The 24,319-nt window shown below is 30.1% G+C and overlaps 1 protein-coding gene across 2 annotated transcripts; it reads right to left on the reverse strand.

The window, feature by feature from the left end:
* Window positions 1-1,263: 1,263 nt before the first annotated feature.
* Mnb (minibrain) lies at window positions 1,264-24,283 on the reverse strand. Of its 2 annotated transcripts, XR_011800307.1 has the most exons (9): window positions 24,109-24,283; window positions 11,391-11,656; window positions 9,211-9,379; window positions 8,305-8,472; window positions 7,923-8,209; window positions 7,707-7,853; window positions 7,059-7,491; window positions 3,558-4,102; window positions 1,264-3,015 (listed from the first exon to the last, which is right to left on the reverse strand). XR_011800307.1 is itself a non-coding variant. In XM_072007471.1 (8 exons), the coding sequence occupies exons 1-8, from the start codon at window positions 24,266-24,268 to the stop codon at window positions 3,645-3,647; spliced, it is 2,088 nt and encodes a 695-aa protein (XP_071863572.1). In that variant the 5' UTR covers window positions 24,269-24,283; the 3' UTR covers window positions 1,264-3,644. The 2 variants fall into 2 exon arrangements, 1 of the variants encoding a protein (XP_071863572.1); XM_072007471.1 differs by having other exon boundaries at window positions 1,264-4,102.
* Between the last annotated feature and the right edge of the window lie 36 nt (window positions 24,284-24,319).

Genomic DNA, 24,319 nt, shown 5'->3' on the forward strand with positions numbered 1-24,319 from the left:
ATAAATACTCTACATTTTGCGACAATTGTTGAGTGGACAAATTTTTTCGGGGTACAAAAACTATAAGAAACATATACGTTACAAATGGAAAAATATGAAAATATTTTGAAACGTATTCTCTGTGTAAAAAGTTTTTATATGAAAAATTAATTGGCGCGTTTGAAATCAATCTATTGTTGTATAATATATGAATTCCACTTTCTAACGAAAATTTGTCAATTTCATTTGTTATCCGACATATACTTCTTTTGTTTCACCAATTTTTTTTCTTTTTCGAATAATCGACCACCACTCTTCCGAGTATTTTTTAAAGATCTCCATAGTAATTAGTGAAATTGCACACATTTAAAACATTTCCCCTTCTTTTTCATTGTAAATATTGAACGAATTTGAATTTCAATTTTATGTAACGATCATCGCCTTTTTTTACAAGCGGCAACTCTACTAAATTTACTAGTAAGTGATAGGATACAATCAATCACTTTATCTTTTATCTAATCAAAGTAAAGATAATCGTTTTCGTAAAAATTAATAATTGTCAGATGAGAAAATGCTTCGATGATACGTTGGAAAAAACTGCATTGTGCTCAAAAGTCAACCTCTTCTAAATCTTTCCTCGTTTCTTTTTAACGAAAAAAGGACTTAGAAGACGACATTTTCCTATAATACAGTTTCTTGTGCTACAATTTTATCAAAAGTGAACTTTCCTCGTACCAAAATACATAAGTAAAAAAAAAAAAAAAAAAGAAAAAGAGAAAAGAAGAGAAGAAGGAGCAGGAATTCTAGTTCTTTGGAGGACTGATGAGCACAATACATAATAACGTGAATTCGGAAGAGGGCATGTGTGGAATCATCACACATTTTGTCTACGTTTATAGAGCGTACTGATTTTTGCCGTTCAACAAGATTATCGAAATGTCAGAAATTGTCATGAAAAATCTTGACTAAATCTGACAAACAATGTTTTCTGTTTGAAAAATCATTCTCTCTCTTTCTCTTTCTCTCCCTCTCTCTCTTCCTCATACACATACACGCGCACGCACGACGCAAGTATACACACACACGCACGCACGCACACATACACGCGCGCGCGCATGCACATACACACACACATTTTCGTTTTTTCTCGCTTTCCCTCTTCCATACTCTCTTTATAAAGTTATTGAGAGATATCATCACGGCAAAATGTTTCTCGTTAACATAGAAATTTAAGAATAACTTCATGGTTGTTAGTAATTATAATTTTAGATCGAATTTACACCATTGCGTTTATCATTTCTCATTTATTCCACTTAAAACAGAAATTCGTTATACCTTTTAAAGTTAACATAACATAAGCAATGATCGTCATACATTAGGGCGAAGTAAAAATACTAATATAAATTTTTTAGTACTTGATGGTAGAAATCTATGAATTCGAACGAATGTCGTTTCGCGAGTCATTACGTCTATCGGCAAATCTTCACAATGCAAATATTTAAAAAATGCAGGATTCTAAGCAGCCTATCTAAACAAGCAATTCTCGAAAATTCAAACATTTCATTCTCTTTCATAAATTCGTATAATAGAAAATAAGGCAATTAATGTAAGTTTGAAATTCTCTTGAGGTGTACAGAAAAAATTTCCTCGAGAAAATGATGCATATTTTAAGTTAAGCTCCTTTCATGTAAATTATAATATTATGAATGAAAAATATTCAAAATCGGTGTTATTAAAAACAAAATATTAAAAACCTGATCAAACAATGTTAAAATTATATAATCACATGCTTCGAATAAGCCGATAAGAAGCTGACATACTGCATACAATAAAATATTAAAGTATCGTTTGAATCTATATTTCGTTTCTGTAAAATAATACAAAACGGTCAATAAAATATCGTAAAATAATTTTAAAAATCAACTTGTTTAATGTATATGCCACAACAAAGAATAGAAACATGCAAAATATCTCAAGAATTATTTGTTGCAGTATATGTTATTAATAAGTATCGAAAATTTACATCGTTCGTCGTGTCTTGTTTTATATTATCTTATCGTTATTGACACAATTTGTTTCTATTTAATATTTCGCATTCTGGCATCGAAATTTATGTTCCTAGTTGTCGGCACTCTATAACCAAATATGAAAAAATAAGAGAAATACATTAGAAGGGCAATATCGATCGATACAATTATCAGAACTTGAAAAGAAATGTGCAAGTGCCAGAAAACGATTATAAACTTATGCTGAAGGTATATTAATATAATATAAATAACGTTACTATTACCAAAGTGAAACGGCAAAAATCAATTACGACTGCCATTGGAAACATATGTATATGAGTACGCGCGTATCGTTTATTATAAAGTATCTAGGTTTTTGTATGATTATATCGATCTTGATCTTATGTGTATACTGCCTTTTAACTTTCTTATTACTGTCTTCTGTATAAATATGTATTGTTGTTAAATCATGCAAACCTCGTTTGTTTAAAGTCCTTCGTCGGTAACAAACTGACGTTTGCAACGTCCTCTTTTCTATTCATCAAAGTAAATAAAAGAGTCGAGTTTACAATGTCAGTGTTCTCCTCTTTCACACTTAAAAGCTAAATCCTAAAGCTGCACTCTTATCATTTATCTATGTATATTGTACAAATAACTAGCATTTGACGCGACTGTTTGCTAGCAATTACTTGCTAAACCGTTTATATTCGTGACATTGTGTATAAAACTCTATTGGAGTATATGCTTACACTGGTAATTCTTATTTTTCCTTCTGTTTAATGCATTTTTAATAATAGTAATTATCACTTTTTCGCTCTCTAGGCCACACAGTTTGGGTGCCAAAATTTATTAACGACGTTTGCACGCGACTAAAGCATTTGGAGTGTTTGCAGAATCGGGCAGGACCCGAGAGGCCAGCTGGGTTCATCCTCACTAGACCATGTTTGTCTGTCCGTGCTCATAAGCAAAGTATCATAAGCTTCTGTGCCGGACGCGGTATATCCGTGCCCAATGTAAGACCAGTCGGCTTCTTAAGATAGACAAATAAAAAAAACTAAGAAGAGAAAGACAAAATGGAAAAGGGAAGTTTCCCTCATGTTTTCCTTTGCATTCCTTCGTATTTCTATTTATCAACTGAATATTTCTCATTCTTCTTTTTTTCTTTCTCCCCCATCTTTTTGTTTTTAAAGAAGCCACTCATATATTTTTAAAATCTCTTTTTCTCATAAACGAACAAAGAATTTCTCGTATGATGAATTACTTTGTTAACCTGTCTTTTATGTTTCGTTTTTGTTTTAAGCTGTTAGTTTGAAGCAATGTACTGTTACTAATGTACTCTTATTTTTTTAACACATTTACACAGCAATACTATATTTGTAGTGCTTTTGTCTAAAATTATTTTTCATAACCAATAAAACGACGAAATGCAAAGCAATGCAACGGGGAAGGACTTCAAATTTCCTACTGCCCATTCTCATTTCCCTCTTTTTCTTTTCTTTTTTTTTTTCATAAACAGTATGATAGGTTTTACGGTATCGTCATGAACTTCGTATATACAGTATATATAATCACCTAATATATATTTTTGACGGTACCGCTAACGCGACGATAGTACGTGTAATTGACCATCGTCGTAGTTCCTTTTTATTCTGTTTCGTTTCAGTGAATAGCAACTGGACTCTGCTGGACGCATACTCCAACCATAGGACTGTCTTCCCTTTCTGGGTCTCTTTGTTTGCCGGTTGAGACTGTCGACGGTTGTCTGACTATTCCGTGCGTATCAGTCGTTGAATAACCGTAATTGTAAAAGTTCTGCTGCTGAATCATCGGTGAGGTCATCATCGCAGGCAGATGGGGTATACCAGGGAGAATTAGGCTATTATACGATCCAAGAGAGCTTTGTATTAGGGAACTGTCTACAGATTGCATGGACATCGGGCCGGATGCAGACACCCCAGTGGCCGAAGTTGACGGATAGTTTGTTGTAACAACGCGTCGATTCCCCAAATGACGAGGTGATGACTCGCACTCCATTGGCTGATAGCCACCAGGGAGACTTGATACTTGCATCGGATTGCCACTGTTGTTGCTTCCCTGTCCTGACATGGTTACCAGTCCTGGGACATTAAGAAAACACAACCTTAGATAAACAGTTTAATCATTTTCACACTAATGCAAAGATCATCCAATGGATTACTATCTCTTACTATAGAATGTCACTATAAGAAAGTTAAAACAAATAAAAAAGTTTTCAAAATACTACGGGGATACATTCCAGGCATTGAACTTAACGTTTCGTTTTCTTCTCGTATAGTCAACAGCTTTGATTTAGATTTCATTGATATCTAAATGTACCGATACCGATTGATCAATGATCGATATCTAAGCAATAACCAACTGTTCATCTTTGTTTCGGGTCAATCGAAAACATAACAAGTTTAAACATATTTTACCAAAATTATGATTCATGTACATAAAATTAGAAAGACGATTTCTAAGAGTTGTGTCTTTTACGAAATTATTATCTCATATAATTTCTATTTTATATAAAGTATTCTATAAATACATTTATATTATCTGTTATTTGCTAGCTATATCAGAATAAATCTGATAAACTTATAAGGTAAAAATAAACTTATGAAGTAAAAAAAAGTAATATGTTTTTTGCGTTTTTAATGACATATTACTATTGTATTAATAATGTTATAACTGCTCTTTTTATTAGATTTTATCATTAGATATTGTTACATTTAAAGGACAATTTTAATAACAAGCCGATAAAAAAGCTTTCTTAATGTTATCACATTAATATTTTATGTAATGTATTTTGATTTATGTTACATAAATGGTTAAATAAGTTAGACTAAATTGAGATCAACTAAACATTGTAGTTATTAATTCATCGTAAAGTGCAATTAATTAAAAAAGTATTGTTTACACTACTCTTTAAAATCGTCTTCCTTTGTATTCTATGATTCCTTATTATTTAAAAATATGTACTTTTTAGGACACTATATGCGTACATAAAATTACAATTAGTTATACATTAACTATATAAACCATTTTAATGAACATTTAGATAGTCGCTTTCAGGTAAGAATGTACAAGTGAGAAAGAAGAAATCATACTAAAAAAAATGAATGTAAAACGATAAATGTGCAGATTATAAATCAATAAAATGTTTACTGTAACAACGGAATTTAATGTTTCGTACGTTATATGATGAAGATGCACTTCGCATGCTATATGCAAGCGGTTAAAACATGCATGAAATAAATTACAAGACAATGAAGTAGTTGCTCTACAGAATAAAAACTTAATACAGATATGCAAATTGAATTACTTTTAACAAGAATATGTTCTCTGAAAACGAAAGGATTAATAAAAAATATATATGCAATAAAATATATGTCATATATAAATTATTGTTATTTGTTATGCTTGCATTTCTCATAATTGCGGATATGAACATTACAAAGAACATATTCTTAGAATGCTATTTAATATTTACTGCTTTTAAAATCTAATGTATTTCATAATAATATAATAATTTAAATAATAGAATTTATGATAATAAATATAAAACTTATAAGAGTACACTGTATCGAAGAACAGAGACACGGGCAATCAATATGAATCCGTATCTCATATTTAAAAAAATCAGAAGTGCAAGTTCTTTTATTCAAGCAAGCAAGGCTTCGTATATTACATCCGAGGTCAGGATATGATTATCAGGGACATTGTTAGTCTTTTAGCTTGTAGGATTGTTTGTTAGACAGAACTTACTTATGTTAGTAAGTAAGATTAGGGTTGGGGCCTAGGACAGGTCGTCGCCGCCCCGCGGATACGACAGTCATCGAGCCACGTACTGTCCCCCCATCATATCTACGGGCAACAACAAGTATCGTTTAGTTTGCGCAGAAAATAAAATATATCACACAAATATACATTTTATGTGGCTATTCATTGATATTATATTATGACTTGTATCTCTACTAAAATGTAATTAATAAAATAGTTCTTCTATTTCAACAAATATTTAATAAATATAAATAATTATACTTTATAAGTGCCAATCTTTTGTTTATTTCATAAATAATTTTTATTTATTATGAAATATGTAACTATATAAGCAAATGTCTTATTTTCTGCACAAATTAAAGCCTGCCTAAATCTTCAATACAATGCCGCAATTCCTTAAAAAGTTCAAGAGAGTCACTGTATTGCTCTAATTCATTAACTTTTAGATATGTATAATATTTGTAAATTATCGTAAAAGCTTGAACTCGATTGGATGTTAAATTATAAACACTGAATTAAAAAACATGTTTATATGTATGTTACTTCAATTATATTTTATATATCTATATAAAGAAGTATATTTTAGCTGTATAAGACAAAAGTTGCTATACATTATATGAGAAGCAAGTGGAAACAATCAGACAAATTTTCAATCATAAGATTATACAAATTTTTTTATAAGTTAAAATAATTAAATAACAAAGTTATAAATTTAACGTATAGCGAGAATGTCAACTGTATATTTACTGAAACTGTGTACTTTTTAAGCGATACATAGTTTTTTTGCAACGATTATTTGCATAATTCGTGTAATTATTATACATTTTATATTGTAAACAGCTCGTGCGTCTTTTAAATAAACAGAAATTTATTACTAGATTTAGATTTATTCTAATTATAGAAATATCAATTGTAACTTTATTTAAAATTGATGTAAAAAAATTAAATTATCCACTTAAAATTTTTTATTTATATATTATCACATGATTTATTTTACCAGAATTTAGTTCATTTTATTTACCAGTGTAGTTTATCTAATTTTATTTTATTTATCAGTGTAGGACAACTTAACGAGTGAAGATGATTAAAAATCTTACTGAAAGTAGAATAATTGTATTATATACAAACTGCTTAAACTATGATTTAAAACCAATGGTAATAGGTAAAAAAAATACCAGATTTAAAGGAAAACATCTTTATCCTTCACGCGTGTAAAACGACCCAGTAAGCAAAAAATGCTGCTTTATGCATTATGAAGTTTTAGTAACTTACCATGATCTTGGCTCATCGATACCACTGCCGGGCTCGTGTTAGCACTGTTGGCAGCAGCAATATTTGTGTTGGTCCCCTCGTCGGCTGTACGCTTAAAGAAATTGTGCTGAAGTGCATAATATGGTGTCACTCTTGTTTTCGGATCAAAGTCTAACATTCGCAGGATCAAGTCTTTGAATTTGAGGTAATCGGAAATTGAATGACCAGGTTCACCTATCCTTCTACCACCAGGGCCTCCGCTTTCGACACCTAAGATATCATGTAAGCGTCTTGTACCAGGAGGTTTGTACTTTTTACCATCCTTTGACTTTTTCAGCACATACGAGCCATCCGTGGGGACTTTGTCAAAGTATTTCCGCGCTTTATGCGCTTGGTCCAATATATGTTTCGGTGGCATTCCTAGTACTTCTACGATTTTATTCATTTGATCGACCTGTGAAACAGAAAAATGAATAATAAATAAAAAATACTTATTTTTCAATCAGAATTACGTACATTATAATGTTGCAATGAAAAACAATTATATATTGTAGATTAGATGATTATATATTAAATATATTATAATATACGAAATAAATTAATACTAAAATATTCTGTAATCAAATTACATCATAGGTGAGAGTTCAAGTATAAGTTAATAATTGTTACCTCATTGGCCCCACTGAACAGAGGTTCTCCTGTATGCATTTCAACTAAAATACATCCTAGACTCCACATGTCTATCGCAAGGTCATAAGGTATTCCTAATAAGACTTCAGGAGACCGGTAAAACCTGGATTGAATATACTGGTATATCTGTGAGTAATATTAATAACAATTAGTTTCTGGATATTATCAAATTAAGGTATGCCGTCAGATATTCACCCTTTGTCCAAGTTGACATGAACTACCAAAATCCACTATTTTTATCGCACTTCGTTTGGGATTGCACAAAAGTATGTTTTCGGGTTTCAGATCACAGTGAATGATGTTCAATTCCGGTGTAGACAGGAACAAAAGGGCAGTACACAGTTGCTGTGCAAACTTCCTTGTTAAGTTCAACGACACTCCTCGAAAATTCGTATTTCTAAGTAGATCATATAGATTATACGATAACAGTTCAAATACCAGACATAAATGATTCCGCCACATAAAATGCCTTTTTAGTTTAACTGTAATTAAAAAATTTTAATTACGAAGTAATTACAAATAATTTGATTTAAGCAGTACGTATATATATATCTAATTATAAGATACAATAACTAACCTATATAATATTTGTTGTCGGTATCCGCCCTGTTCATCATTTCTAATAGCCTCACTTCGATTTGCGCTTGATTTAGAAAAGGTTTTTTGTTCTTGATAATTTTTATTGCCACTTGCGTTTGTTCTTCATGATCAAACGCTTTTACTACTTGGCCAAAACTGCCTTTACCTATAAAATGCAAATATTTCATGTCATAAAAATTATATTTATCGTACTTTACTACTCATATAAAGATATATATTAAAGATTGTATTTAACTGTTTAATTTAACTAAATATTTAAATTTGTAATATTTATATAGAGTATTGCTAAAGGAAACAGTCTTTTTAAAAGATATACATAGTTAAATATTACTAAATGTATTACAGGTAAAATAGAGAAAAATATGTCTTTGAAATATTTAAAATACTCATATTTAAGAAGATAAACATTAAAAAAATGATTAAAAGCATTAATATTTACAATGGTACATATAATGTAATAAAACAATAAGTTTATCCAAATAAATTCTAAAATTAGTTGTAGGATTGTACTATAATTACAAATAATATTGTTGAAAATAGCACATATATTAAGAATAAGTCAATGATTTTTGTAAATTTAAATTTGCATAAAAGAATACACTTATATATAACCATATTGAGAATTTTCTACATTTATCTATTAGCTATAGGTATTTAGCATTATGAGAATATCTTTTACATTGTTTTCCCTCTTCTCCCATTTTACTTAAGAAGGTTACTTTTCTCAGAGATACTTTGTACATTATTTTTCATATAACACTCTTTTGTAATTTTTCCAATCCCGTTGTTATATAACATTAATAACGGATTCCTCGTTATAAATGACTCATATTCAATAGAATAGAACATAGCCGAGCATCTTTATAGTCTAGAGCACTATTACCTATTAGCGAATCGATCTCATAACGATCGAGGAACTTTTCCCCATTCTTGATAATATAATCATGATTATCGTCATCCCAACCATCGTTGTACAATTTTCTTTCTTTTTTATGGGAACCATCTTCTCCTTGCATCTGTTGCGCCCTTCTCTTTTTCTTAGCATAATAAACCTATGAAAAAAACGAACAAATTAATGAAGCAGAAAATTATATACTACAGGTTATAAAATATTACATTACACAATATAAACTATTAACAAATTTTTTAAATATTATACGGATATCTTATTTTATAATAATTTGATTATTAAACGGAGTCAGAATTCAAATAAAAATTATTAATTTTCAAATAAATGCAAGTATTATAACATATTTTATGCATAACGTATTTTTGTTTCATTTTCAAATGCTTTTGTTGGTTTTTCCATCCTTTCTCATACATAGATTAGTTAGTATTCAATTTTTTCTAATGGTAGAATGAATTAAACAGAAAATAAAATGAAAAAAAATATAGCACAAACAAAACGTGGAGTTAGTCAAATCCAAGTAAAGATAAAATAAGGATAAAGGAATTGAAAGACATAACTTGTAAGTGACAAGATATAATTAAGGAAGACAAAATTATTCTATAGAGATAAGTGCAAGATAAAAATTCATGAAGACTTATTGTTTATTATTATTATAAAAAGAATTTAAAAATTTGAAGAAGCACAGAACACTGATTTAATTCTTCTGCACTTTTTATTCATTAATGCATTTAACAGATTTCGTTTATCAATATTTTATGACAGAAACAAAGAAATAGAAATAAGCTATACAAAATAAAGATAAAAAGTTAGTAGTTGAGTTAAATGTAAGGTTTGTCAAAAAAATAAATATATATGTTTAGCATTGAAGAAAAGTAGAAGTATAAAACACTATAGTAATATTGTGTTGCATATGATACTATTATATTATTACGCTATGCTATCATATTATTGTAAATTATCATTTAATAGATTAATTGGGTAAGTATTATAATATAATAATCAATAAATTATTGATAGAATGAAAAATTTCCGATGAACTTGATTGAAGACATAGAAGAATGAAGAAAGAGAAAAATAGAATCTTGGACTGTCTTTAGAAGAATGTAGGATGTTCTCGTACTTTTTTTTTTTTTTTTTGCAATGCTATAGAAAATATTTGAGAATTTTGAAGACACTATTATTTTTATTATAAGAGATACATATAAATCGCAAGTTATTATTTGTTTTCCATCCAAAATTAAATGATCTTTTGCTCATAACATTTTCATTATTCTACTTAGTAATGTACGATCTTGTTTATATTAATAAAAATTATACAAAAATGTTTATATTAATAAAAATATAAATTAAAATTGTTTTAGGTTCTAGATGTTTACAAACCATTTGCTATTATTTCTTTTATAAAAGAAAAAAACAATGAGAAGTATTACTATAGGTTACCAACGAAACCATTAATTATGTCTTTATGTTTAGCAAAAGAATGGACAGCTAGGAGAGAAAAGAAGGTGAATAAATAAGTATTTAGGTAAGTAAGTATGTAGTTAAAGAAGTTACGTGCGTAGATGAGACAAAGCAGAGGAAGAGGTGGGTATGCTGTGAAAGACGTGGAGGAAGACGGATAAGAAAGGAAGGGGTACGATAAAGATAACCAATTAATTTGCACATAATATTAAAGGCAAATATATTTGAATATTGATTATTTGTGCTCTAAACACACTGAGTAAATCTAATGTAAACGAAAGACTATTGACCAGAGGTTAGTAACAATTATTTATTATAAAAATCATTTATCGACATAATTTCTATCCATTACTGAATTTTTTACTATTATTATTGAAAATCGAAACAAAGGAAACAGAATACGTATTTTAAATGTAAATTACTTACTTGTAAATTTTGTATTCTTAGCCTTCTACTTTTTTATTACTTTAACTACGTCAATAATTATTTAATAGTAATATTTCATAATGTTTAATTATTGTAAAAATCAGTAGCATGTTATGTTTGGTGTGACAAATTTTCAAATTATTCTTCTGTGAATCAAAGCCAAGATCCAAGGATAGTATAATTTTATAATTTTATCAAAAGAATAACAGTAAACAGACTTGGACAGAAAAAGAAGCATGATTTGTTAAATGAAAAGTATCTTTCACCTCGTTGATGTGCTTGTAAGTTTTGATGAGATCTACACTGAGTTTCCTAAGAGGTGCCGTAGCTGGATCTCGAAACCTATGGGGTATCCTAGCTTGCATAGCGTGTATATCCGCGGGGGTTTCTTGCGGAACCCCACCAGTACCGCCACCGGTACCGGCACCCCCACATACTGTAGGAGGTAATGGCTCCTCAGCTACCAGACGACCGTAAAGGGGCGCGCCGCCGCCTCCACCACCGCCACCGCCTGCACCCGCTCTTCCGCTTACTGAAAATTAAATATTACCAAATTAATACTAATTATTAATATATTTATCGCCAGTGATTAGTTTATTTATTACTTTAGGCTATCAATCAACATAGCTATATAACTTGCCTTAATATTTTTACTACTCTAATTGGCAGGAAATAAATATTAAAGTATTTAATTTCTTAATTAATGAATAATTTTGCGAGTCATTCGTTGAATGATGAATACTAATTCCTCTAGTTATAAATTAAAATTATCTAAATGAAAGAATTCGAATCTGATCGTCGACGATCATAATTTAGAATTAAAATGTAAACAGATCAAGCTGCACTTACGTTACAATGAGATTAATTTCTCATGATTGTATCTACTCTTTTAAGACCTAAGGTATAAATTATCAATTTTAAAATCTTCTTTTGATATTAAAATCGTTGGTATTTGATTAAAATTTGATACTAAAGATGAAAGTTCACTTAAAAGTAGTTTAGTCACGGTATACACAGCTCGTATGTACAATGTTACAGTACATGTGATTGAGAATCCACGCAACGAGGTCACGAAGACTGACATAGGTCGTGCGATAACTAGCACGCATTCCGCTTCATTCATGTTTCTTGATATAGACTGACTTTCACCCATATACAACCATTCTCTAAAACTGCCCCCAGAGAGTATTCGTAAATGTACACCACCTAGTCTTTCTCAAGTAGCTACTACCAGTCACAATCTTTGTTGACTAAATGAGATATTTTGTGATAACTGTCATGTAAAAATTGCATTCTATATTACATGACAATTTTCTGAGATCATTTTATAAACAAGTAATAATGTAAGAGATGAAAAGAAATATTTTTACGATCACAAGCCATTAGATGAAAGAAAAAGAGTACTTTGTTACAATTTATTTGTTATTAAAAGATGTATGTAATTTGCGAAACAAGATAAAGTGCATCAATGCACTGTACAACATTGGCAGAAACTATCAAAAATGTAATTAACAGAACTATTGCTAATGAAAATTACATTAAATATAATACGTAGCCTTAGTATAAAACATACTAGTAATTACAGTGTTACGAAATGTTCAAACTATTTCTTCCATTCTTGACTTTACATAACTTTGAAGGTCATAATAGATCATATACTTAGTTGAATCCGGGTTAATACCACATGTTATTAACTTAAATAAAAATAAAATAATAATTTAATCAAAAAAGCTTGTGAAAATATATGTTTTCCATTTTTACATAAAATTATTGATCAATTGTTTACAAATTAACAGTAATAAATTATATATTATTAAGTAATTGACTTTTTATGGTATCTATTCATAGATGAATTTTTAATAATATTTAATAGATCAATATAGAACAAATTATAAAAGTTTCGAAAAAATAACAAAATTTGAACGATGTCTCCGTTTTATTGCTTCAATTGAGTTTACCGGGTGGCTCGCGTATTTATCGCAGCCCCACGTGTTGAGAATCTCTGTGTAAGGGTCGAATCGTGTTCTGTTACCGACGACGATGACGACGACGATGACGACAACACAATGACAACAACGACGATACGATGACGACAACGACGACGACTACGACGATGACGACAACAACAACGACGACGACAACGACGACTACGACGATGACGACAACAACAACGACGACGATGACGACAATGACGACGATGACGACAATGACGACGTAACGCAACTGCTTCTTCGGTACGAGAATTAAGGGAGCACGTGCTACCTTTGACCCGATTTAATCGTAATCTTTTGATCTTAATATTTAATGCTTCCAAAATATTAAATGTGTTATTGTGATAAAGGTAACTTATTGTTTCGCTAATTTACTTCTTCGAACGTGCTCAAATATAAAAATTGTACGTTCGAAGTACATTATGTATATTATTTCGAATTTCTCGATTGATAATTGTGAGAGATAATTCGATAATTAAATCAGAAACTTAAAAAACATAATTCAAAGAACTTACTTTACTTTCTTTCCTTAATAAACTCCTTCCCTACGTTCAATTTTATTTAAATTATTCATCTTAATGTTTGTATAGGTTTATATTACATTAATTTATAAATGACTTAGTAAATAAGCAAACGCAAACTTTGATCTATCATATTTAAAATCACTAGCGCAGTTTTAATGTACGTACAAACTATTCGGTATTACGTACACACTATTATACTTCACGCTAATATTGAAACAACATAGGTAAATATGCTTATTGGACTCAGCCAACATATTTTCATGAACATAATACATACGTATATCTTTTTATTGAGTAACTGCTTTAGAATAGGTGATAACCCTCTTATAAAAACTGAAATATGCATCACAGGTGAAACATAAGCATCGCCAAGTTCGAAAGAAGTTTTGACATAGATGTAAGATGTAAAGGTATGATCGATTACAAAATAAGATATAAGAAATCATAATCGGTCATTGACGTCTGACAAACGACCACCTCTTTCGAATAGGTTGAACAAAATGTTGATAACTTTTGCGCAATTTTTCTATGATATTATTAATTTTATAACACTATCATTTGTTCATAAAGAGTTGAGATGTAATCAAATTAATAATAACTACTATACAAAAAAAGTACTGATTCAATGCGATTAATTTTCAATTGGATCGTAAATGATCTATATTAGTTTGGATTCAATCACTTTATTTAAAAGTACTTTATTTTAATCTATATGCTATGTTTTGCATGATAAAAATCATAAAAGACATTTATTACATAAGACACAAAATAGAAATTAAAATCAAATGTCTTAAAATTAACCCAAATCTATCTCAAACCTTTATTATCATCTATGATTCAACGATGCCAGATGATTAAGAAATGAAAGTATATGTCTTCCGTTAAAACGAATAATAATGAAAACGCCCTTCTTTTTATTACAGTGATTTAATAATTCAAGAATTTGAATTATTAGGTTATGAATTATATAGAAAATCCGAGTATACTAAGCAGATAGTGATTTTAGTCATATTAATGATCTAGATACATTTAAAGGTATTTAGGAAATTAAATAATACAAATAGCATAAATAGTGTACGCGTTACGATATTTATCAAACACTGTAGTTCGAAAATTTAATTTCTCTTCGTTTTATATCCATAGAAACGAAGTTTTTATAACATTTAGAAAAGAAGAAATAAGAGTGTGCACATGAAATTGTAAATGAGATGCAAAATGTTATGATCTCCATAAACCGAGCGAATATTTTAAAAGTTAATTTATTTTGCGAACTTTAAATGTTTCCAACGTAAATGATAATATTTAAATAATATTAATGTAGCATAATTGATACATTACGAATACAATTATTAAATTGTATTGCACAATATTATATATATATATATATATATATATATGTATATACATGGGGCAACACAGTAGTTATAAATTCTGCTGTACTGTTATCGTAAAAAACAAATAAGTTTCCTGTATTAAAATATATTGCGGAAACGGTACCGCTGCACAGATAATTGCATCGTTAGCGCACCGTTTCACTATAAGCATTCTTCAATGAGAGACATGTTTGTGTAAGACTATAAGGCTTTTTATAAATGGATGAATTTCTTATTACGTAAAATGCAGGTAAATGATCTTGTTGGAGATTAATTCCCTTAAAAATGAGAGCGGAATATTTACATTTAAAATTGTGCTTTCATTAAAAGATATTTCATATATCGTAATTAATATTCTTATTCTTATAATTAACTCTTTCTATAGAATAAAACTTTTTGCAATTAAGTAAGTATTTTGATTTCCCCTTAACTTTGAACTTCCCTTTAACTCTTTCCTTTATGATTTTTTGTGCACATATACATCAGTGATCACTGCGTGATCACTATTGTCACATATATGTGTGCATCAATATACACTGTTTTCCCTGTTAACAGTATAGTTGTATTGAAAGTTGTCTGAAGAAAAAAATTGAAATATTATAAGCAATTTACGTTCGATAATTAAGTCTTGCTACTTTGAATTAAAATCAGAGTTTAAATCTATCTTTAATATAGAAGTGTAACCTTCTGTCTTTGCTCAATCTTATTGATAATTGATATCACGAGTATTACTCGATATTATAAAGCAAAAAAGTGAAATCTTTTTTTGTGTGTTATCCACTTCTCAACTATAATAAAATAATGAATAAACAAACGTAATAAGGTTCACAATTTAAGATAACAGCTAAAAATGGAAAAAATCTATTTTGTATATTTGAAGTTTGAAAGATGAGATAGTTTTGCAATTATTAAAATAAAAGTTATAAAATCTAGATTTTAATCTCTACACACCATATATATTTTTAAAATATGCAACCTGTTTTGCTGTCCGGATATATGTATGTCTACGCGTGTTTTGTCTCATACACACACTTCTACAAAACTATACAGATCGTAGAAAAGTACATTTACCGACTAAATACAAACTGCGAAAGTAAAATACTTCCACCACCACTGAATGTCATTTTACTTTTCTCTCTTCTAGAACACTGCGTTTGTATTTTGACAACGTATCGGCATCAAGATTGTCACACCTAAAATAAGCATAAAATGACGAAAAGAAAGAGATACGTGAAGGTGGGCGAAATGTTTTCCAGAATGCAGAAATATATACAAGCGAAAAAGAACAGTACAGATAAAAGGAAGAAAAGAAATAGAAATATATCGAACCTGTTAGGAACAAAATAAAAAATCAATTTTTGCACAGCTCCTCCGAGAGATTACAATAAAAACAATGCGTATACCTGTGAAAACATAAATGTTAGCAAAAGATAAACAAAAACGGTAAAAGGAACAGATTGAAATGAAATAAAAATGAGAAACGAAAAGAGGAGAAAGAAAAAAGTAGTTTTGGATAATCGTTTGGCAAGGAACGACGGAAAAGAATAACGCGGAGAGCGAGGCGACGCAGGATCTCTGTCCTGTAGGATGACAGCGCACGGAAAGAGCTCGACCGGAGGAAGGAGATGGGAGAGTAGAGAAAACAGAAGAGAGGATAAGGGCAGCCAGCATAGCAACAGAAAGACAGCTTCAAAACGAACAGTTGAGCGCTTCTGGTGCTGTTGCCGATGGTGTTGCTCGCTCTTGCTGTTACCGTTACTGACTACGGAGCTCTGCCTGTACGATCTGCATGGAAAGAGAAAAGGAATGGGAGAGGGAAACGAGAAAGTTGGGGCGCGCGCGCGCGTCCACGAGCGCACGCTGCCGCGTGTATATGTGAATGAGATAGGGGGTGAGCACGATAGCAAAAGAGGAGAGTCGCGTATTGATCGTGTCGCACGGGGGTGGAGTAACCGCCGACCGACTGGCTGGTCTGTCTTCTATACCGGCGCGTGTTGCGTCCAAAGAATGAGACGGAAAATGTGAAAAGAGAGCGAGTAGCCCTTCGAGAACAGGGCCTCCGTCTGTATATCAACACCATAGGCTATAATAGAAAGTATCGAAGACGACCGAGAGAAAGACAGTGCGTCGCCTTGAAATCAGGTGACCGCGACTTCTCTATCAGTTATTCATTTTACTTCTCCTTTTGATGCTGGTTTTTTATCTTGTATTTCCATACGAACAAATGAGAGAGTATATTACGCATCGATTGCTATCAGATCCCCCCACCCACTTCTTTCACGAATCAACAATGGATACACGAGCGGAACCAGTTAATTGGATAATCAAGTTCGATATTTCTTGACTTAACTGGAAGAAAAACAATGTGAAATGATACGTTGGTATCGTTCATCCAAACTTATTTACGTCTGCTACCTGTCGCTCGCAGGTTTCACGTACTTCTGTACTTTATGTATTTACGAGGTTACATATAATCATATCCTTATAGTTCTCTTTAAGTTATATGGTGTATATATTTGCGACACATTCGAGAACTTTAATATTAAAGGTTTTATTTCAATATGTATGATATTTCAAATTTCCTAATACATTGCAATATTTCGAATTTATGTATCTATATTTCATCATTTAATTTTCGATGCAAAAATAGATATGTGATACTGTTAAATTTAATTATTACACATACATATTATTAATTCAATATATATCATCCATATAATCATTTATTTTAAAAGACACATAACACATTAAGATTTAACGAGAATTACGCTTTATCTAGTATATGTTTCAAATATAGCTAATAAATACATAAATTTAATATATATTTCTGACTTTATCTCCTTCACTTTATTATGTTCTCTTATTCATGTCTACGTATATAATATTCATATATATAATATTCTCCTGAGTTATTTAATATTTTTACACAGAAATTTGCCTATGCTACAGAATGGTACTATATGTAATATGTAATAACAAAATTAAAGTTCAAATAATGTTAAATGAAGGCAGAAACGGGTAACAATAAGTTTTGCATGCAACATATTTGATGATATAGTTAAAGTATCTGTCAATGAGTACGTGATTAAAACTCATGCATATAAGCTTTTATTAATTACATTAGAGAATAATAATAAAAGCTTAAAAAGAAACATTGAAGATGATAATGATAATTTTCTCTTTTATTTAATGAATTAATATGTACTTTATATAAATTGAATCAATTTTTATAGTATTGTCAAAAATATATAAAATCTATATTCTAGGTAAAACCCAATTACTTTATTAAATGCATTTGTTATTACTAATTTCAACTTGATTACTCTTTCTTGATTACATTCCCATGTATTAAATATGTTGTTTTTTTAAATAAAAATTCTGACAAATTCTGTCCCTTCCAACCGCGATTAAATAAATAAAATGATCGTTAGACGAAGATTCTCATTTCAAATGTTTTCGAAAAATGATTATCAATATAACTTATGTTGCAGATACTCAAGATTTATGTTCTATCATATTAATTGTTTGAAAGCAAAAGTAATTTTTAAAAAATAAGTCAATCTTTTTTCAGACGCCATCAGATATCAATATAAGTATCGTACATTGATTATTAGTCTAAAGATTAATTACTACAATGAATTCGCATTAGATCATGCAATAAACTAATTCCTATAGATCACATTTAATCATTATTAATTTACATAAATCTTATAGTTTGCTCTTTAACAAAATGAATTTACGCAATTGTACTTTTATATAAAAATAAACACCGATTCTTTACCTTTATGTAACATGATTATGTATATCGAATTTCAATCAAACCTGACCGATACTACAAACAAAACGTAATTGACATATGAAAAATACACTTCCAGTTATATGTAGATTATTTTCTTGACAAATTTCGAAAATTTTTTATAGTCAGCTTATTCAGCTCACAGCAGCAGTATCTATTGCGTATTGAGAAAGGGCTAGAGCAGCACCTCTCTCTTGTTATACTAATTATTAACATGTTTCCTATCATAAAAAAATTATAAGAGATGTGTTATATGTTACCGACTCGTATTCTCAATTACACAGCGTTTGTTACAGAATTTGCGATGGTAGATCAAACAACTCCTAGAATATTTGCAAAATCTATTCACATAAACTACAAATTAAAATTAAATACGATAATAATATCCGCACAATATCGTATAACAAATATCACTACTATTAATTCATAGATTTTTAATTCATATTACATTATAAATCCTCAAAATACGACTTTCTATAACATATATGTTCTATCTATATATCTTTCAATCCTTATATTAAAATATTTTACATAATGCGGAAAATATTGCATGAATTTAACCATATTTTGATTAGACTCTAGAATATAATTCTAGTATACAAAATACAAAATAATATCGTCATTCTTTAATTACGAAGATCGCAGAAGAAAGAGAATACATATCGTGATACTTTACGCGTAAAATGTTCTCCAATATTGTTTGTTATCTTCGTAGATATTCTAGTTCTTCGGAAAATTTCTTATACCTCCAAATTTCCATTTAAAAAATAATACGGTTGTTTTTCATTCGACAGGTTCAACTCTTGCCAGTGTCGGTTCTTTAATCAGAAGATATAAAATGAAGTTACAAGTAGAAGAAAGCGAAAACACAAAGACATGATGCTAGAGGGATAGAGTGCCAAGTCGAAAATATATATCAGTCAGTAGCCAGCCGGACAGTCTAGTCAAAGTCTTTGAATTTTTCGAGAGTCGCCGAGTTCAAAAATGGATCTCACTATACTATTGCCAACGTTTCCTCGTCACTTATAAATTCGACTTTCTCTTTTCTCATTCACAATGTATATATCTATTGTGAACAGGGTTAAGTTGTCACCCCTAATGCGAATTTTTACAAAAACTAAACGACACTCGTTTGTCCACGATTTGTTCACATTTGTTCAACTAAAATTCTCGTTGGTCCACTTTTCAAAAAAAGTTATCAGTTTTTTTAAATTTCCATTGGATGATAAATCTTTTTTGAGAGATGGATATTCTAGGTAGTCAAACGTGAACAAATCGTGGACAAACGAATGCCATTTGGTTTTTATGAAACTTCGCATTTGGGGGTGCCAACTTCACACTCCTTTTTTTAATTTGGCGATAACTTTTTTCTGAACAAACTAAAATTTTGGTTGAACAAATGTGAACAAGTCGTGGGAAAACGAATGCCGTTTTTGCAAAAGCTCACATTGGAGGGTGCAAACTTCAGTCAGCTTCTGTTTTGAATATTGTCCATCTCGTCACTTTGTTATACAGATTTTCGTTAAAACAATTTTTCATTACAAGCGAAAGAATGAATCACTAATTTAGAAAGTTTGAAATATACGTGCTGATTGAAGCTTTAATATTGTCTTATATGCAAAGTAAATTCAGTGAAAATTATCATTCGGAATGTCGATTTAGAACAATATAAGAAAACAAAAAGCAACATTTTGGAGTAAATTTCAATTCATTTAATTAAGGTGAATTTATATCTACGCATATCTACGCCAATACAATTTAAGATCAAACACATCGTATTATTCTTTATGATTTTTCTAAATAAATTGTACAAAATTGCAATATATTTTCAATTCTCAGATTACAATAAATATCGAAAATTTTCTTAATCAATTTTATCAAACATAGTTATTTCGAAAGACTTCTATGTATTATTAAAACTATGTATTATTAACTAAAATTTTACAAGGATTTTGATTTATATATAAATCATAATTATGAATATAAAATTAATATAAAATACTATAATGATATTCAATACGAAAAAAATTTTAGAAAAATTGTTACTACTTAAAATAAATTATATTTTCATAAATTGCAAAAATATTATACAGTTACAGGATAAAACAACAGGTCACCTGAATTACTTTTGATAGTAGAAAAATATACATCAGATCTTTGTTCTTGCTTGGTTTCGAGGTAGACATAATTTGATATTAATGGCTTTTTTCATAATTGTAAGTGTAAAAGGGATATTAAGATCAATATCACTTTTTTATATGGGATGATATGTTTTTCACATACTTTCTGATACAGCATTTTAGGTAGAAGAACCTATGTGTTTAAATAGAATAACTTACAGTTGAAAATCATTAAAGATTCTCTAAAATCAACTAGAATGAAAAATAAATTGCTTTAAGATATCAATCAAATACTTTCGTGTCTTCACGTGTATCCATGAATGTTGTTATCAATATATTAGCTTGAGATATGGTACCGACTAAAGTGTGGAGTTTTATAGTACACAATTTTCCAAAATGCGTTATACAAAAACGTGAAAAGTAAATATGGTTTATATTTATGATGAATGTCGTAAAGTTATGAGACAGACAGTGCGTTTGTGTACTGAAAGATTTCTCGATCGTGTCAGATCCTTACGTTTTGCCTTTTCAAGCGTTATAGAAATTTTTCATGAAACCGAAAGCGTGGGTAACAGAAGACGCAACAAACGACTTATGATAGAAGCGCTATAAACATTTTAGCAGCTGTAACATGAAATCCACATGTTAATATAAGTTAAGTAGAAGGCGAAAATGGAAACAGTTGACGAAGTAATATTTTGTAAGATACTTCATTTCAATTTTCACCTTTTCCACATTTCACTTCGCTAACAGTTAAGTAAAAATGATGAATGGACGAAGCCACACTTACACGGGGAAATTAATCGTCACGACATGCACTATTTGTCAATAGATAATCCACGGTGGCTAAGAGATGTGGACAGGCAAAGATCTTGGTCTGCATATGTCTGCTGAGGACTTGTTAGTAATTAAATAATTGGTCCATATTCTATTGATGGAACATTAAGTAACCCTAATACGGTTGAACCTTAACAATCTTTTCGTCAAAATTATTATAAGGACATACTTATTACAAAAACAGAATCATTTCACTCGATATACGACAATCCAGCAAGATAGATACCCTGCTCATTCTGCACGAAATGTTATGAAATTTTTGAACGAACAAATGGCTTGCACGGTCCCTTTTTGACTTAACAGCTTTAGATTTTTATTTGTGAGACTAATTAAGCGAGTACAACAAGAATATAGTAACATACCAATAATCAAAGACTACATAAAAGAGCATATAAAATGAACTTGCTCTGCGATTGATTCAAATGAAATCTGTCATGTGTTATCTGCATTGCAACGTTTTAGAGCATGTATCGATGATCAAGGTCATTACTTTGAACACTTGTACATACTAGCAATGTAAATCGCCGAAGTGCTTGATCAGTGTCTTGAAGTAATTTATTTCCAATCAGACCTGGCCTTGAACAACCTCGAACGACCTTAACTTATAGTTACATTTATCTTAAAATCACTCTATCGAGAGATAAGTAAAAAAATTTACCATTTCATTTAAAAAAGTGAAGCTGACCTTGATATTTTTTATACCTCCATCTATAAAGAAGCTATTAACATCAGATCATGCTCCTTCAAAACCAAGAAAGTTTGGTCTGATGCATTTTTTTCTACTAGATAGTTATTCAAATCGGCCGTTTTAGATATCCCTACATAAAATCAAATATGAATTTCATGTTGAATACAATATTAAATATTTGGTCAAAACTATTTTCAAACCGAAACTTGAACTGTGAATAATAATCTACCTCTTAAACGATGATAGCGAAAGAGTTCATTTGTTTACTCAATTGGAAGAACTAACGATTCTACAGATGTACATTATTTTTATATACAACATCTTTGAATAGGGATTGCGAAAGTGACAGTGAAAGTTTGGAATGCTAATAACACCAATAACCTATTGTCGATCAGAATCCTTATTTCGTGTACTATTGTATACATCATTATTAATGTGTATTTATTGCAGGAAAATTTTCTGCTAAACGCAGAGACTGTACTATACATGTAATGTATAAAACATCTCTTATGATTTTTTGGTAGCAACGGACATATGAATGATTGCTACAACGAATAAAAAGGACTTATTCTGTCTTTTCTTCGATAAACAGAGCTATGACGCTATGTTATGACGAGCTGAATAAACTAATTCGAAATAAACAGACGTCCAATTCAAAATTTTTAAACACAAAAATCCACGTTGTACAAAAGTCAACTGCGCGTAGATTTTAAATATTTCCTACCGTGTAAGGCTATAACCTAACTCTAATGTTCTTGTCTAAAGTATAGATATTTCTCAAATATACATAAATCGTATGTTATTGCCATTATAAATGATAATTACATATTAGTTAAAATTTTCTTATAAAAATTATTTCAATATAATATTCGACTTTATCATTGTATTTAAATGCGAACAGTGAAACGTACTCCAAAAAATAAAACGATACACGTCATTTATGATACAATAATCAGGTACACTAGAATGTAAATATATGAATGTATGAATCTTCATGAAAATTTCATCGCATGTTAATTATACTAACTAGAACGTATTTTGTACTTAGCATCCATCATGAATTTAAATAAAAGGAAAGATAGGAGTGCAACTTTAAAAATTTAAATCATCGATTAACATTTCTAATAGACCTGTAACATTTTAAGTATTTGTTATTATTATTATTTATTTCATTTAAAGTTGCATCGACTACCAAGGATAAGTTTTTGTTATCATTTTAAAATCTAATAAATTAAAATCTTAGTGAATCTTGTAATAGAATGGCACTGCTGCGAAGCAACACGTGTTTATACATACAAGAACTACTGACTTCTCAAGTCATGTCCTGTTATAAGATATCAATATTTTACATTTTCATATAACACATAAACTATCATTGTTATTCAATGTATCGTAATATAGATATAGTATATCAAAAGAAGAAAACATTAATTGTAATAAAATTTTATAATAGTAAATAGACATTCGAAATATCCAGAATTTCTGATAAATGTAAAACAGAAGTAACACAAAAGTTCAGTTTACGTAAATTGTATTCGAACTATAGATAAATAAATCAGTGTCCATCAAATTGATATTCCTCAAAGAGATTCACAGATCTAAAGGATGAAAGAAGGAAAAAAGAAGAATATCATAATTTTGGTGTGTATACTTACATTGTTGCTTATGTCTCGATTCCATAAGGATCATTTGTTCGTGTTTGTGCCATGCAGCATCAGTAGTGTCTGTTCCCGCCATACCCCTCGCACCTGCGGAGGGTGGTTGGACACCCCCACGGCCCCCACCGCCTCCGCCCCCGCCGCTTCCATACTCCATACCAGCGGCACCCTTACCCTTCCCTCCCTCCCACCCTTTCACTTCTGCCCC

The sequence above is a fragment of the Bombus fervidus genome, chromosome 7 (genome assembly GCF_041682495.2).
Source record: "Bombus fervidus isolate BK054 chromosome 7, iyBomFerv1, whole genome shotgun sequence".
NCBI lineage: Eukaryota > Metazoa > Arthropoda > Insecta > Hymenoptera > Apidae > Bombus > Bombus fervidus.

Excerpts from the sequence above, each read along its gene's own strand:
- Mnb (XM_072007471.1), bottom strand. The coding sequence starts at position 24,268 with ATGGAGTATGGAAGCGGCGGGGGCGGAGGCGGTGGGGGCCGTGGGGGT. Across the intron at positions 11,657-24,108 it reads ATCGAGACATAAGCAACAAT|TAAGCGGAAGAGCGGGTGCA; the intron begins GTAAGTATACAC and ends TTTAATTTTCAG. Across the intron at positions 4,103-7,058 it reads ATCGATGAGCCAAGATCATG|GACTGGTAACCATGTCAGGA; the intron begins GTAAGTTACTAA and ends TTAATGTCCCAG.